The sequence below is a fragment of the Chelon labrosus genome, assembly GCF_963514085.1.
Source record: "Chelon labrosus genome assembly, chromosome: 22".
Classification (NCBI taxonomy): Eukaryota; Metazoa; Chordata; class Actinopteri; order Mugiliformes; family Mugilidae; genus Chelon; species Chelon labrosus.
In genome coordinates this window covers 13332684-13350222 of record NC_140355.1, presented here as the reverse complement: position 1 = coordinate 13350222, position 17539 = coordinate 13332684, and the positions used below count along the sequence as shown (strand labels likewise).

General features: G+C 44.3%; 2 protein-coding genes across 2 annotated transcripts in view; one reads left to right on the top strand and one right to left on the bottom strand.

Annotated features, from left to right (window-relative positions):
• Nucleotides 1-29: 29 nt before the first annotated feature.
• On the bottom strand, nt 30-10051 carry brd10 (bromodomain containing 10). Its single transcript, XM_084572310.1, has 11 exons — nt 9443-10051; nt 9069-9105; nt 8202-8916; nt 7862-8062; nt 6172-7787; nt 5994-6055; nt 5717-5806; nt 5504-5619; nt 5111-5313; nt 3003-5000; nt 30-2740 (listed from the first exon to the last, which is right to left on the bottom strand). The coding sequence occupies exons 2-11, from the start codon at nt 9073-9075 to the stop codon at nt 744-746; spliced, it is 7005 nt and encodes a 2334-aa protein (XP_084428436.1). The 5' UTR covers nt 9076-9105; nt 9443-10051; the 3' UTR covers nt 30-743.
• A 2536-nt stretch (nt 10052-12587) lies between these two features.
• Nucleotides 12588-17539, top strand: part of uhrf2 (ubiquitin like with PHD and ring finger domains 2) — a 30893-nt gene continuing 25941 nt past the window's right edge. The window contains exon 1 of the mRNA XM_084572091.1: nt 12588-13481. Within this exon, the coding sequence (XP_084428217.1) occupies nt 13329-13481 (153 nt within the window). The 5' untranslated portion in view covers nt 12588-13328. The remainder of the gene's footprint in view (nt 13482-17539) is intronic.

Below are 17539 nucleotides of genomic sequence, written 5' to 3'. Positions count from 1 at the left end.
GTGTGTAAGGAATGAGCACAAAGACACTCTTTCGGGACAGTCGCACTGTTTATTTCCATGCAGTAGCGTCCACTAGTCTTCAATGAAAATGTACCTAGTAAATATTTTTTGAAAAATCTATATGATAAAAATAAATAAATGTGACTTCAAAACATTTACATGGGCGCCCACATGTAGTACAAATTCATCTATTAGTTTATATTTCTAAAAATTAAAATGTTATTGATTGAAAAAAAGGACATGTCAGACTGGATGTTGACATGTTGTTTTTTTGTTTTTCAAAATGACAAATATAGTAGAGCAAGCAGAAACGAGGATGAGTAGTAAACCAATTAATACTTCTTGAAACAAAATGTAAAGTGACTAAAACGTTTATCTTGCAAAAGTTTGACGTGAAATCTACCCTCTCACTGTGTTGATTTGTTATAACAGTTGTAAATACTGGCCATGAAGCAAATCAAGGAAAGTCAAGAATCTATCATTTGTTTCCACGTGAGAAACCAATCACAGTACACATTTTCAGAATGTCAGACTGAATTTATCTATAAAATGATCTAACCATAGGGTAAAACCTACTACAAACCTCCTAAGTTTAAGTTATGAATCAAACTATAGATGGAAAAGCAGTTCTTTAAGTTTTGCCAGTACTACTACACGTAACAGATATGAAACCTTCAAAAACTATGCAGCTAAAAAGTGGTGTCTGAGCCCTGACATAGCTGACACCGTCTCATTTAACTGGTTCACTTTGTGTCTGCCCGTGAATGCTGTAAAGAGGAATCATGTGTTTGTAGTGCTCCAGTGGAACTGTTGGAGGAAATCACAAGTGCATCCAGAGGTTTGGGAAAGGCAGTCAGTTGTGCTGGATTGACCTGGCACGGAGCAGTACCCAAAACAGCACCATCAGGACTAATGAGAAGCTTGGATGTTATGTTGGTATGCATACCCAAGGTGGAGGTCTGAAGAGTGTGTTTTCCAAGTGCTTGATTGGTCAGTAAGACAGGAGGGTGTATGGTGTTGTTTGTCTTCAGTGGTGTGATTGGCTGAGCTGGCATGGCCGTTACGGTGGGGCTGGTTGGCGGTGCCGTTGCCACAGGTGTGGTTTCAAAGGTGTTGACAGTGCTTCCGATTGGTGGAACCGTAGCAATGGGCAGTGTCTGCATCCTAGACACTGGACTAATAATTGGTGGGACTGCCACTGTTGGCAATACTTGTGTCCGTGCACAAGCAGGCACTGGCTGCATGACTGCTACTGTATTTTTGATAGATGCGTTGCCTAATCCAGTATACACTAAAGCCTGGGGTTGTGCAGCTGAGGGTGTTGTAAATCTAACTGCTGTCTGTTTAGGTCGTATGCCAGGGCTCAGAGATGTCACTGCAACCATCTGTTGTGCAGGAAGTGAACAATGCAAAGCTGTGTTGTCTGCTACAATAGGAGCTGCAGCTGAGGAGAAAGGTGAAGAAACTGGTATGACGGGGCTAGGGAGGACAACATCTGATGGGCTGGGTAATACAGGCAAGGATGATAGAGGCCCTGATAATCTGGGTAAGGGAGGTGCTACTGCAGGTGAAATGGCAGGCGAACATACAGCTTGTGCTGGTGTACTGGTAGCCAAGGTGATTGTAGCCAGTGCTGAACCAAGACCAGGGGCACTGGTTACAAGTGGGGAAACTAGAGCTGGTACACTGGGTAACCGTGGAGAAGAGACTAGAGTGGATGGACCTAATGGAGGCAATGCAAAGTTACCAGCCTGTGGAGTTGGAAACCTAGGAAGAGCTGACACTACATTTGTTTTACTGGTTAACAATGTTGAGCCTAGGCCAGGTGTTCCTGCCAGTCTGACTGGCATGACATTAGAAGGGGTTGCTAGCAACGATGGACCAGCAGCAGGTGGGCATGATACAAAAGAAGAACTTACGGCTGGCACCCCAGGCAGCCTCACTGGGGACTGGGGTAAAACTGGTACCCGAGGAGACACAATGGCATGGCTTGCCCCTTGGGGAGGTACTGATTCTCCAGTGCTGTTAACACTGGCAGTAGGCACTTGTTGTGGTGCAGGACTAGAGATGATAAGGACGTGACTGCCTGGACCCAAACCCTGGGGTGGGACCACAAAGCGTGCATTGTTAAGGAGGATCTGTGTGCCAGCAGCAAGCGGTGTAGAGGTGTTGATTACTATCCTCTGCTGGACTGTGCCAGACTGTGTAGCAGAGGTGGTAAATGGGGTACAGGTGGCTGGTGCAGAGAGGGGAGTTTGTGTCTTATTGCAAGCAAGTTGAGAGGAAGATAAGAAGGAAGTGGTTTCCTCACCAATGCCACTTTGGATAGACGAGGACTGGCAGTCACGAGTGGATGTAAGGGTTTGGTCTGGGCTGCTCTCCATGGTAGTGGTTACCTGAGCGTGAGAGCTGTTGGACAGTATACTTGTGGGCACACCTAGGCCCCGCTTGATTATATTTCCTGCAGGCAGAGTGGCAAATGTTGATGTGGATGTAGAACAACTCATCTGGGCAAAGGAAGTGATACCCAGGAGCTGAGAGCTGGTGGTCAGAGACGTGTGAGGAGCAAGCTGAAGAGAACTTGTGATGGCAATTGAACTTGTTACTGGGGCCAGTCCAGAGGCGGTGGTGTCTCGACATCCTGAGACAGACACTGGTGTGCCCTTAGAAGGAGAATGTGACAGGGCACCGATCGTCTGTCCAATAGTAGTTGTCTTCCCTGACAACTGGATTCGAAGTCCTGGTGACATATAAGAAAGATATTTCATTCAATTGCTCAATTTTGGCAATGAATCGATTAAACTGATATTTTAAGGAATCGGTTTTCGTACAATATTTAGAAAAGAGATGAGTTAAATGTTTACAATTATGTTCTAATATTCACCATTATGAGTTATAAGTAGTGTATTCACAGTAAATTGCTAACAAGTGCATGAATCAAATTACAACTACGGAAAACCACTAAAAGATTTCCAGAAAAAGATCACCTACAATAAACCCACCTGAAGGAAGGGTGATGTTCTTTGCTCTTAATCCCATTTTCAGAGTGTCACTTGATATTGATGTGGTCAGCACCTGTCCACTTGCACTAGCTGCCATCGCCTGCTTTGGAATACTTCCCATGAAGGTGGTAGTTGATGTCGCAGTGGGCTGGCTGATGAACACCACTCTTGAACTCGGAACTGATTTTGTGGATGAGGGCGCGCCTTTGGGCAAAGCTACATTGGAGGCTGAAGAAGAAGGTGGAGTAACGAGGATGAATTTAGCAACTGGGGATCTCTCATCAGTACTGGCTCGTTTCATACCAGTCTTGTTGATGAACTCTTGTTTGAGAACTTGAGGAACTCCAGAACTACTCACTGATGGGACTACAACAGTATTTTCTAAAACTGAAGCTTGAACTGGAGACCCAGCAGTAGTAGGTGTCTTCACTAGTTGGGAAACCTTTGTTGCAACTGAAGAACCAACAGAGGTATAGGAGCCTTGACTTAAAGCAACTGTAGTGTCTGAAGTCTGGCTTCCGGGGCCTGTTACGGGAATGCTACCAGTGACTGAAGTGAGAATGGGATTTGTAACAGTTGAAGGGGGCTTTAATGCTGCAGGAATTTGCTTCTGAGGTTGGGCCACTGCAATACTTGTCATTGCTGCAACAGTGGAAGGGGAAGTCTGAGAGGGAGCAGCAGGAGACAGAGTTGCCGATGTCTTGGATACAAGGAAGGCTTTAAACTGAGGTGAGATAGTGATGACTGGACTGGTCGGAAAACACCCCAGTGCGTTCTGATCTGAGGACGTCTGGACTTTGACAATACCTGTGTTGCCTCCTCTAGTTGTTACCAGGATGGACTGTGAGTCACGGATACACACAGTCTTAAGCTCCTGCTTAGGATCTGTAGATTTAACAGACTCAGTAGAAATTGCACTGGAAAGTGTTGTGACAGATGAAGGGTTTGATGTGACTGCTTGTGATGTGCTAGCTTGGACGCTGCATACTGGTGTCCCCTTAAACCCCGCTGTGTTGACAGACACTTGTTGCAAACAAGGGGAAACAGATGGTGAAGAAGTCCTCTCCCTCCTGGCATCTTTTAGGGGAGCCACATGTTGAACAGGAATTCTGTTTTCAGGAATGCTGAACCCAGGCACATCAGTGGACATACACAGAGAGCTGGCCACTTTTGGAACAGCAACCTGAATGCCTTTAGCCTCCTGCTGGTGTAAAGAGAATGCCTTTGCTTCACTTTTGTTAATGAGAAGGTTAGAGGGAAGGATTACCACTTGCTGCATGATCTTTTCCCCAGTGTTCTGGTCCACGACAGGATGAACAGAGATCTTGACTGGGCTGGTGCTGCTGCCGCTGCTGCTATCTTTCCTTACAAGGCCCAGTCCCTCAGGTACTTTGTACACAACCTGGACAGGATTTTTTGGTACAGTCTGGGTTGGCATGGCCTGGGGTGATTTAGGAAGAGCTGCCGTAACAGTGGCCATTCCTGGTTGTACAAGTACATTTGTTCGCTCTGGTCCTTGTGCCTGGATTTGTGGGCAGTCAAGCTGGGATGGAGAACTTTGTGCTTTTGAAAGTTTTGTGTTAGCCACTGCAATGGCGACCAAAGACCCTTTGCTCTGTCCATCTACATTGTTAACACTTTGAAAATCAGCAGGTCGTTTCATTAAGGTCACTTTGTTTCCCACACTCTTTGCCAGCAGGGTGGGAATGGGCGTGTAGCCCTTAGGTAGTCCACTGGTGGGGTGGAGGATGGGGGATCTGGGTGACACTGAAATATTGGTTGATAGTCTCGCTATCCCTGTTGAATCCCTGGATTGATTTGTTGGGGTCTGTTCAGATCTAGACTGTGGCAGAGACTCGCTAACGCTCACAGTCTGAAGTCCTGGCAGCTGAATGATGCCTTTCTCTGAGCTGGTCAGAGGATGTTTAAGGTGGTTTGGAGGTCTGCAGGTCACGTTTTTTTCTCCAGGAGACTCAGCCACAGACTCCCTGGTGCTTGCTAAGAACGCAACGGAATTGACTATTAGAAATGCAATAATTATTAGCTAAACTACTTCCTATACATGTTCAATAGACACAGTTTGAATGTTTCAAGTTTAATTACTTCACCTCCTCTCCAAAGGCCTCTAGGAACCATATGTTCCAGGTCTTCCTCTTCCGATCTTCCATAATGATCAGAGAGTGAACACATTTCCTTTCCGTAATCCCTCTCTTCATCGTCTGATGACGATGATGAAATGCACTCCTCACGTACAAAGTTATTGTACTCTGGGTGTTTCTTGAAGTCATCAAATTCCTTCTTCAAACGAAGCCTATAATACAAGAAATAGTAGAAAGGATTTCTTTCTGATTTCAGTTATGATGATACATTACAAAGAAATGCCAAATCAAAGATGAGGTCATAATGCTCTACACTGGTCAAATGAGCAAAAACTTTACCTGAAGAGATATTAAAAATGAAATGAATTAAAGTTCTATCAAATTGCTGTTTAAATGTCCAACCTGTTCCTTTGATAGGCCTTAACAAGTTTGGGTTCCCAGGGTGAGAGTTCATTCAGTAGTCTAATTAGAGTGCTATGGAGGTCTTTCACTGCTTCTCTCCTATAATACCATCGACCCTGCCAGTTCAAACATGAGATGGAAACATCAGTCAAGTCCACAACATTAAAATAACGGCACATTTCAGTAATCATCGTGACGGTAGCTGTCACATACCAATCGCTTTTTTGCGCTCTCCAGATCATCAAGTTCATCTTCTGTCTTGCTTATCAGCTCTCGCAATTCCTCAAGACTGGTGCAAACCAACTACATAGGAGAAAACACACACCAATTAACCTAACGAGCGTGTCTTTGGACTGTGGGGGGAAGCCGGAGTACCCGGAGAGAGAACCCACGCAGACAAAGGGAGAACATGCAAACTCCACACAGAACACCCTGTCCGCCTGGATTCAAACCCGGTAAAGAAAAGAACAAAAAATGTGAGTGTGCCTACCTTAAATGAAGGCTCAAGTGGAAGCTCATCGTTGATGTTCTTTGAAGATTCAGGCTTTTTTCCTGTCAACAAATTAACAGTTAGTAATCAAGTTATTATTTTTCATAGCAACATACACTTCAATGAGCTTGATGCCAAAAGAAATCACCGGGCTGACATCAATGCTGCTTTTCCTCACCTGCTTTGTGTTTTTTCTTCTTGTCTTTTCTCTTCATAGCTGTGGCAACTTTTGGAGAATTAGCAGCCTCTTCTGGGGACATCCCGTCCACATGCTGCAGCTGCTTGTGCCCTCTTTTCATGCTCAGCAGCTGTTCCCTCCCTCGATTTTTCTTCCGCTTTTTTTTTTTAGTCCAGATTTTGTCATTCACCCTTTCTTCACTTGAGTTTTGAGTGCTCTCAGAGGACAACGGCGTTGCCAATGTACCACAGCAGCATTTGTACTCCTCCGACTTAAGGTGACTAGCTTTGCTTTTACAACATTCCAAACAGGAAGATATTTGGTTTTCCTGACTGGGAGGTACTCCCTCCATTTTGAGCATGAGAGGCTTGGTTGGGGAGGCCAAATTCACTGAGCGAGCAGGCGATCTGCCTGTGTAGCTGTGCTCCCCTACATTCAGACAGGGATCCTGTGTCTCTGCTTTAATGGTGCGCATTGAACCCAGTGACAATCCCTGCTCCTGCTCTTGCTCCTGCTTTATCATGAGCCACTTGGATTGGTGCTCCACATGTAAAGTCTCTTCCTTTAAATTCATTTTCACACCACCTCCTTTAATTGGACTAAAGTGTGTGAGGGATAAGGGGTTAGTGTGCATTTTCAGGTCCAGTTTAGAGTCTTCATCAGAGGACCCTGATTCAGACATCTCTTCCTTAATTAGAGACCACGATTTAAATGTTTTTTTCTCTTCATCCCCTTTCCCATTTTGCTTGTTGAAAACTCCAGGTGTTTCTGTTCTCCTTTTTCCAAAATCAACAGACTCTCCTGTGTCCATGTGGAGTCCATAACACACACGGTCTTTTTGATCCCCCTCATCCTTTATTCCATCCGACTCTTCACCCTCTGTCCCTGGCTCATTTTCAACCTTTTTAACCCACACAGAAGGGAAAGGGAATGCAGGGGGTGTGCTGGGGCTCTGGCAATATATTCTCAAGTCTGCCCCACAGAAATGTGGGAAATGTATATAGGCGTTCTCTTTACTGTCATAACCCAAAATGGATTCCCTACATTCATGGATGGGCTGAGCCAGCACAGCGTCCTGTACATCCTTCTGCGTCTCATACACGTGATCACACAGCCCCTTCAGAAGCCACACTCGCTGGTAGAAGGGCAACAAGTGAAAAGGTTTCTCCTCTAAAGGACTCACCTCCCCCAGGGTGCTGAAAAACTGGTGGCAAAGTCCAAACTGCTCAGCCCGACCTGGCTGATTATGGGAGGCACCAACAGATCGATACCAGCCCATGACTCGCTGCCTTAATTCTGACTCCCAGCGACGGTAAGGCAGGGCCGGCCGGCGGTGTAGAGTCGCCCTCCGCTGTGGAGGTGACAGCAGGGAAGACATAATTTTGGAGAGGAGCAGGCTGCAGCGGGGCATCAGCAGACAACGTTCCAGCTCGAAAAATACAATCTCAGGAAGGTTAAGTGCAGTCTGAGCCAGGCAGAGAAAGTGTCCTATAGCTGGGAGTTCCCACAGGGTGTCGACGGTGTGGGGAGAAGCCTGTGACAACAAGCTCTGCTCCCACTCTTCCACCTCCTTGGCTGACATTTCTTCTGCCTCCTTCTTCTCAAGCTCACGTTGCCTGAAAAGGCAGGGTACAGTTGTGGTTTTTGTCAACATGCAACAACATTTTAATCTTCTCTTTCAAATTCTTACCTCTTCTCCTCCTTGGCCCTTTGCTGCTCTTCCAGCCGTAGGGTCTGTACCATGACAGACTCATGCCCACCGACAGTGATGGTAGCGAGGCTACGAGGAGCCAGCCTCCTCCGCGTAGAAGTGCCCCCTGAGGCCCGTTCCTCCTCTGCACCGAAACGTCCTTTAGAGGTCACTGCTAAGGCTGTCTTCTCTCGCAGTGTCCTTGTTTGACAGATGATGAGAAGACAAAAAAACCAAACAGATTTTTGATAAATATATGGTTGTGGGATTATAATTTATCATCAAGATTAATAATAACAATAGGATGGAAACAACAACAGTGTAATTAGATGACTTATACCTGGACAGCAATGTAAGCTTCTGCTCCAGCATGATTTCCAGCTTTTGAGCCTGTTTGGAAATCCAGTGGTCCACCCCGTGGTAGCGATAGCAGTTCTCCAACATCAGCCTGAAGTCCGCTACAAACTCTGTTATGGTTTCATATTCCTGGCCGATAAACTTCTCCTCCATCCTCCGCAAACACATCGACTGCCTGAGCTGTGACTGACCCCTGCCCTTAACTCCGCCAATGCCATGGTGGGCCTCCTGGTGCCCGACCGGCTGGAGGAACGGGCTGGTGATCCCTTTGTGCTTGTCCAGGAGAAAGCCAGTGAATATCCTATACGCTTGCTGGACCTCATAGTTCATGTCCTCCTCGAAGCTATTGCTGTTGGTGGAGATGCAAACTTCAGGCAGTGATAAGTCACTGTTAGAAAACTCTGACATGCCATCAGTGCTCAGAGCAAGGTTGTCACCCTCAGCGGGAACATCTCCACTATCTCCAGGACAGAGTAACGCAACTTCATTGGCGCCATTACTCAGCCCATCCACAGTTATGACCTGGTCAGCGTCTTCAGCTCTGTTGCTCATCCATTTGGATTGTGAAGACATGATGCCAGAGCTAGGCAGTGGGGGTGCGTGGTCAGTCACGGTCAAGTCTTGGTTGCGGAACAACAACTGGCTACAGGCTGCAGTGATTTGGTCTGTCACATCCTCCTGATCCATGGCACAGGCACCTGAAGTGGGTAACAGGTGTCATGTATGGCGAACTTTGATATATTAAACAAACGAGCCGTGATTGAAATCTAGGATAAATAAACATTGCTGACTAAGCATCTATGTTGCGAGATCCAAAATACATGACAACATTGAGTTGAGTTGTTCTTACCTAACATCGCTAGCCTCGTTTGTTTTCATTGTAATTCCTGCCATGAAATGAGGTCATATTAATGCAGACACTAGATGAAAAATGGGACTGTTTACCTCGTATGATTGGGTCTACACTACTAACAAATTACCCCACTTTGTTTAACTGCACGATCTTTGCAAACTTTTCTTTTTCCCTGGATCAATGATGAGCTAGCATTAAGTTAGCTACTAGCCCGCTAGCTAACGCTAGTTAAAATAACAGTGACAAAACAAAGTTTGTTTTGCTTTCTCCTGGGGGGACACTTCTTTATCACTTCTCGTACCACGACCACGTGCTAACTAAGTGCACAACAAACTGTCCACAGACACAATTCGGTTTGCTCAACAACATACCTCGACGTTTTCAGTGCGGCTCCACACACACACACGCATGAAGCTTTTAGCAGGCTTAGCAGCTACGACAGCTTGCTAGCTGGGTTAGCTTGCTATTGTCTCCAACCTGGGGCCTGCAATTGCTGCGTTCGCTTTCCATAGTAAAAGAAAAATGTAGCAATTAAATGTCCGGCAGATAAAAAGTTATGTAGGGATAGCATGTCGTCATCGCACGGAATGATGTCAGTGACAGCAAGATGGCTAATGGAGCATTAGAAGTAACAGTAGCTGATTGTCTGACAAAGCATAACAGTTCATTATCACTAGCTATTCCGCTAACGAGCTAGGTTTTTAAAGTTGACATCTACTTTATGAGACGTATAAATTCATACGTTCGCTCCAGAGACACGTTTGCACCATGTGTTGGGTATATTCTGAACGCTGTGGAGTTACAAAAAGGCTTGTAACCGAGCACCCTGGGGTTGCTTGAAGACTACTGAACCGTCCACTTCCACCCTGCGTGCACCCGATGCAAATGTGCGCAGCCTGACGTAGGGTAGCTAGCTGGTTCCGTGTCACACTGGATTGTTTTGATTTTAGAAGCGAATGCCGACACACGCACCCTTTACGTTATATTATTCAGGGCAGGCGTTGTCACAGAAAGGCGGTTAAACAGAGACAGTTGCCATTTGTTTAATTTTTTTATTTAAAAAAAAAAAAAAATACACATATTGGCAAGGCTACTGTGCACAACAATGAGTCAACAACAACAGAGTATTTATTTAATCATTCATTCATTCATAACTTGAGCGCTAAGGCTGTTTTCAATGAACTACAGGAGACAAGGAAGACACCGAGACGCAGACGTCACACTTTTAACCGCTAGATGTCGCCAGTCACTAATAGACGTCATACATCAATGCTGAATACGCTGAGGGATTTTATCCCTTCGTTTAGCCTCTCAGGTGTTTGATCTTACTTTTATTTGCCAGGTAGCCCTTAACCTCAGCTCCTCAGCGCACCATAAATAGCTCCACCACCTGCTTGATCCGATTACAGCTATACAATGGGGCGAGTGTGTATGTTAATAATAGAACAAGACAGGATTTGGAAATTCCCTAAAGCGAACCAATGTCCTGCCAGACTTTACCCAGGGCATAAAAGTTTCCTGACTAATGTTTTGGACTACTCCAGTACTATATGTAGGCCTAAGGTTGAGGCGGGGTTTGTGCAGGGGGATTCTTGCTTGAAACGTCAAAACAGTGCCCCTGAATTTATTTAGCACCATTCCTAAATACAGCTGCTATGTTTAAAAGTCACATAAGGAAAGGACTGAACCTGCAGCTTCAGGAGAGGAAGTAGATCCTGTACAGACGATTATAGGTGTATGTGAGACACTGAGGAGGTCTCCAGCTGGGACTATTGTTAATTAAGCAATTATGCCACTAGGGGCCCGTGCTTTACAGTGATTTCAGCTGTGAGGCAAGGGTATCTCATTCCGGTATAGGCCTCATTTTGGTATAAAATGATAAGAAATAAAATAATATAAAATGATGTGCATTGCACTGATGTGTAGTGCCCTGAGGCACACAGACATAGCCTGGCCAATAATAGGGGACTCTGGGAGGATGACTTCTATTGTGTGTTTTTGAAGGACTCTTAGATACATATTGCTGGATTATAATTAATGTTATGTGGTAACAGTGTGGGGCGGCACAGTGGTGTGGTGGTTAGCACTGATGGCTCACAGCAAGAAGGTACGATTCCATCTGGGGCCTTTCTGCGTGGAGCAAAGACATGCTCATTAGGTTAATTGGTGATTCTAAATTGGCTATCTGTGTTGGCCCTGCGGTAGACTGGCGACCTGTCCAGGGTGTACCCCGCCTCTCGCCCACTGACAGCTGGGATAGGCAACCCTCCCTGTGGGTTATCTCGTGTGAAAAAGGCTTGAAACCCCATACAGTGTGTCATTTATGGAAGACCACAAGTCCAAAATAAACAGCATAAAACTAAAGATACTGTATACTCATTTCTCCAGTTAACCAAATTTAATAATACATAAATAGTCTGCCTTTTTTTTCTCCTCTGCCTTGGAGATAGTGTAGAAGCATTGTTTAATTATGGCTTTAGGTACAATTAGTTGACGTCTTCCTTTAAAGATCTTCAGTGCCTATTAGGTCTATTTTTCATACATAGGCTATAGATAGAGCATATTTCTTGACCCCATAGGCTATTAAGTGATTTGTAAACAGTCGGCGAGAATTTAAAATCAATTCTAACTGTAAGCCAGTGTAAAGATTTTTAAAAATCTAAGGAACTAGCTTCTTGTTAGAGCTCCAGGAACTGCACTTTGATTGTGCTGCACTTGTCTTTCTGGGAAAACAAGAGAATTGGTCTAGTGGGATAATCCTGTAACATACAGTACACTATACAAATCAGTCATTGTGCCCCATGGCTCCAGGTTAACCAGACACAGGGAGGGAGCAAATATTGAGAACTTTCTCTGAGGCAGTAACAAGCTTCCACGAGCCCTGCATTCAAAATCTTAATAGAAAACAGGTATTATCAGGTGTTTAAAAGTATAAATGTAAAAAGTAGAATAGAGGAGTGTAATCTATAAACTGCAGAGTACCTTTAAACCACTTCCACAACTGAACCCATAAGGCATTTAACTAACGTGAGGGTCCGGATTTAATAATAATAAAAAAAAATTGTTTAGTATCTTTCAAAACAAAGTTGGAAAAGATAAGATAAGATGGAGTAGTTGGTCCTGATGTTGAAGACAGCTGTGGGAACAAAAAATCTTCCAGGAGTGGTCCTAAAAGTGCTTTACAATAGATACAGAATAAAACACCAGACATAAATGTAACAAGGCAAAATAATTCAAATAGTTTAATCAAATGCTACCTGTTAAGAATAAGCTCTGTGATAAAAAATAATTCTTAAAGAGTGACTGAAAAGAGCCTGAACAGCAAAGGCCCCGTTCCCTTTAGGGACCAGTTGAGATTTTGGGAGATATAGGCACCATGCAGAACAAGTAACAAGAAACTGTTCCCCATGCCTTGTCCCCCAGATGTGTGAAAAGACTATTATTAAGTGGTGCACAGTGCTGAGATACAGCTGGATATATTGTCCTTTAAGCTTTACAATAAAAGCAACAATATAAAATCATTCAAATAGTTATCACCTGTTAAGAATAAGCCATGCGATAACAGCAAGTCTGAAGAAGAGACTAAAAAGAGGACAATGAGTTTGCATGTCTGATGCTCACAGATTGAGTGACCATTCAAGATTTTGGAACTGTTAGTAGGGCCTTGCAAGAGGAGCTCAGCCAGTGATTGGGGTAATAATATGCATGGGTGTTTTTTTTTGTAATGACAGGAAGAATACATATGACATAGGCCTATATAAACTGCCGGCCTCCATGCCTCGACCCCCAGACATAGTCAAAGATTGCTAGGAAGTGTGTAGCTACTGTCACCGGACTGCTAGTGGACCACTATATCATAAATCCCAACTCATTAAAGTCTGCTACAGAAAACAGTGGTAAAGAGGTCTAACTCGACTTTTGGGACCTATAACAAGCAAATTCGTGCCTGGTTCATGGTCTTATTATTTTCTACTGTAAAGGGAGTGCTGTGCCTTTAACTGCACACTGTCCTCGCTTAACGTTACTTCGCGAGATTTGCTTGGCGCCGCGACCTCATGTGAGACACCTCCTGCGCGAGCCACTCCGACGTTACCTCTGCAGAGGAAAACGGCAATGGAGCCCTGAAAATTGTTCATTTCAGTCTCATTTGACCCTGGAAAAAAAACAAAAATAGTAGCCGCACTAAAAAAAAAAAGCCCCAAAAAACCCCGCTGGTTTATCTGCTATTTATTTGAGGCGTAACAGGGCGGCGCAACGATGTGGATCCAGGTTCGTACCATAGACGGGAAGGAGACGCGAACCGTTGAGGATCTTTCTAGATTGACCAAAATTGAGTCTTTACGGTTGAAAATACAAGACATCTTCAATGTAAGCCCGCAGCAGCAGCGCCTCTTCTACCGAGGGAAGCAGGTAAACTGGATTTTTGTGTCATTCTCGTCATGCAACAGTCAAATGTTTAGACGCCTGGCAGGGTTAGGGGTGCTGGAGGATAAAAGTGAGTGGTCCTCTGGTGTTGGTAGCCGTTTCGGACCCTTGCGAGCTTCCTGTTTTGATAGGAATTCGCCAATAGTTCTTGCGCAAGAGACCCGGGGCTACGTTTTTTTTTTTTTTTTTTTTTTTTTCTCCCCCTTCTTCTTCATCCTGTGGGGAAAACGTGGATGCGTGGTCCTTTCTGTTTGTCATTCGCACATTGTTTATGTCGCTGCTGCTGCTGCTGCTGCTGGAGGAGTAGGAGGTGGTGGTGGTGGTGGAGGAGGAGGAGGAGGAGGAGAGCTGCATGCAACAAATGTCCCAGCGGCGTAGACATGTTTGTTTACATTGCCGCGAGAGAGAAAGGAGAACATCGCCCTCTGTTCTCACATGTACACCGGAGTAGTGCAGCGCAAACAAACATCGCTCACCGATGTGCACTTGCTTGACTGCATTGACGGGCGGTCTGATTTTTTTATTTATTTATTTATTTATTTATTTATTTGGTCGGTTTTGTGTTTGTAACGTGGCATCTTTAGGGAGTCGTGCGTATGATGGTGGCGATTTGAGGAAGTAGCGTGGACTCGCTACACGTGTATTGACATCTAAAAGCAAGTGTAGCTGTGTTTACACCCTGGCGTCGCCACTGTACGCACGCTGTACAGTAAAGACAGGCAGGACGGTCTACTGTAAAGACGAGTACATGCACTCACACATCATCAGTGCTGTGCACATGCTCTTGCAACACTCAGATTGAAATGGATCAGTGGTATCTTCTGCATTTAAACCCACAACTGCATCCAAACATTAATCTTTACTTAATAAAATATTATTTGCACGGCAGATATTCAGTATTTAGAAAGAGTTCAAATACAGCCACCCCAGCAACATGTATATCGTAAATGCTAAATAGGACATAATCAGAAAACCGTTCAATCTTTATTTTGTTGTCATTAAACAATAGCACAACTGCAAACATTCTGTTACTTCAATCAATAGTTTGGGCTTCTTTCTCCATCTGCGGCCTGTAAAATAATCCGGCTGCGTTATTTATCTTCTTTCTCATATACAGATTATTTTACACACAGCTGTCAGGTCTGAATGAGTTGTAAGATTTCCTCAGAGCATGAGGTGCCAAATGCGTTGGAACAAATGACATTAATTTATATTTTAGCACTTATTTTTAGCACAGGTAAAAGCACTATTGCAAACTGTGTGTATTATCATGTTAAATATCTAATAAGCATAATGGAGTAATGACTTTGTCCACAAAACCCACCTCAGGCTTGTTTGATATTGGATCATATTGCCTTCATATATAATGTATAAATCAGAATTTACATGGTTGTCAGTAATAAACTGTTATAAATGGCAGACTCAAACAGTCCCATTAATAATGTCACTCTTCTTCCTGTAATATGACCCGATATATTGTATTTGAAGCCAACAGCGTTTGGAGAAAAAACATGCCCGGGCTGGAAGTATATTGTCACTTTAGGAGGCTGCCAAATACACAATAATTGTCAAAGACTAATTTGAGATTAAGACAATATCTCTTTGGATTTAAGGCCACAATAAGGCTGGTGTATTAAGTCACTGCCTTGGGCATTTCAGTTCCGCACACACGTTTTACTCTGAGCAGAGGTTAGTGTGTGCAGTTTATCTCCTGTGCAGTGATTGAAAACAAGTCACAAACTTCCAGCAGCTATGGGAGACAATGATGAAACGTGTAAGCTGCTTACGTGGTGTGGACATGTGTCTCTTTTTTGTGTCATCTCAGGTGCAACCTCAAAGCTTGTGGTTCGCTTTTAAAATTCACTTTTTATCTAGACGTTAAACGAGTTCATGCAAACAGTACGTGGAAGATTTACCATCCAGACGAAATGCGAGTTAATTCCGAGTAGACGTCTCGTCGTATAAATATTTTGCGCTCGTTCGAATGTGCGAACCGGAATGAGCCACTTTTTAACGTGTGTTATAATGTGTGAAAGATTACCCACTGTCCGTTATTATCAGCAAAATGCAGACGACGCTTGCTCCTGGCTGAACACTTGACGTCATGGTTATTCAAAATGTTAGCATAACATTACATAGCTGATATTAACACGCCGTGACTCACCCGGGCACATACACCCCCAGGACGCAGACAGCCTACGCGATGTGTTGATCTCACCTTGTTTACATACGCTCACTCTTTCCTACATACATACGGCTGCATTATAGGCTAAGCGACTCCTTCAAAAGTTTCTACAGTGTACAAATTGTCTAGCCTACTTCCTGTTGTGCAATTAGATGATAATAAAATCTTCACAGGCATTCGATTCTGAGTCATACGCGCCACAATGGATTGATTTTTAGCCTCTGTTGCGCTGTGCTGTAGATAGAGAAAGGAAAGATCACAGAAAGATTTTAAAGCCTAGAAAGCTATTAGGCTTCATTTTGTGTCAGAATAACAATAGCAAACGTAAATTTGACAAACCAATTTGATGAAAAGAAATGTTTGTTTTAGACCGTTTGCTCCACTTCTGCCTTTGGGCAGTGAGCTAACTAAAATCAACAACATCCTGCAAATCACAAACACCGCAGTGCCAAAGCGTAAAGGAACCGTGTTCCCCTCTAAATCCAAGCTTTGAATCAGCTGTAGCAGATACGCTGTGGCTGACTTGTGTTTGCTTTATTGACAGCTCATCACGTTGGAATTGTTACGGAGCGCTGTAGCCGTGGTTGCGAGCTGCGAGGCCTGCGCTGTAGTAAATCCTGTGCTTCCTTTATTTTGCTGGAAAATAAGTGGGGACCGTTGATTGGGGGATTTCCATGTGTTAAGTAATGCATGGAAGGAGCCAGTGTCATGCAGCGTACACTAGCTAGTGCCCTTACATGCACAGTGGTGCCTGCGCTCTGTTAGGATTTAGACTTGTATGAGAGCAACTCAGTCTAATTCTCTTTTCAAAATGGCGTCTTGTTTTCCCCTCCAGCTCACTGCTCACGCTGCCTCTCCAGTTCAAAGTCATGCTTGCCCTTCAGTCGGTCTTGAGCCAGGAGCCGCACAACTTTGCTTCGGTGTTTTTTTTTTTTTTTTCTTTGATTGTTGTCTTGTTGTTTCACCCGAGCACTCTTTGTTGTGTCTCTGTTTCACTTCTCTTGTCACATATACGGTGGCAGGCTCACACACACCTTCCAGTGGCCGTGCGGCCTTTCTGCTCAGAGCGCCCACACTCACTCTCGCAGACGGCCTCACGTTTACAAATTTTAAAAGAGGTTTTGGCTTTTTAATTAAGTGGTTAAAAGCTCGGCTTGTGCTGCGTCTGGGAGATTTAAGTATAAGGTTTGTCGTTCGCTCGTGTTTTCCTTTTTCCACTGAGGCAGCAACATGTTTTCGTGTTTAAATAGTTGGCCTTTCTTCCACTGTTAACTGCTGCCTATTGTTGGGCTGTAGTTATTGGCTTGCCCTCTTTCACGCAGTCGGCCGCTGTGACCTAGATATCTTAACTTTGATTATGTATTGATGTTGGGACTCCTCGAACGGTGGGTTTCACTTGGGTATTGCTCAGAGCTCCAAGGAAGCGGGGTTGTTCTGCAGCCATGCATGTACAACAGTCACACCCTTCTTCGACAGATAGACCGGACAAAGGGCAAAGACAAAGAAAGGCGCCAAACGTACTACAACTGCTGCCTTTCCATCACTCCCACATGTTTTCACAGCTTGCCCACTCCCTCTCGTAGTTGTAATTTCAGCTTGCCTAGTGATCAAATGTCCTACCTGTTAAATACTCCATTCTACCGTCATTGTAAATGCAAGGGATTCAGTTTTTAGCTCAGATAACATGTCTCTTGGGTTTTGATTTTTTTGGGGGGGGTCATTAGTAAATGTTAAAAGCACCATAAAGTCAATAAAAGGGTTGTTTCGTAACCGGAGTCTGACACAGGGCTGTCGCTACTACAAAGAACGACAGGTTGTTTAATATTCTAATAGACTAAAGGCAATTAAATTAAGTCTA

Excerpts from the sequence above, each read along its gene's own strand:
- brd10 (XM_084572310.1), bottom strand. Across the intron at positions 6,056-6,171 it reads GAAGAAAAAACACAAAGCAG|GAAAAAAGCCTGAATCTTCA; the intron begins GTGAGGAAAAGC and ends ATTTGTTGACAG. Across the intron at positions 2,741-3,002 it reads GAACATCACCCTTCCTTCAG|GACTTCGAATCCAGTTGTCA; the intron begins GTGGGTTTATTG and ends ATATGTCACCAG.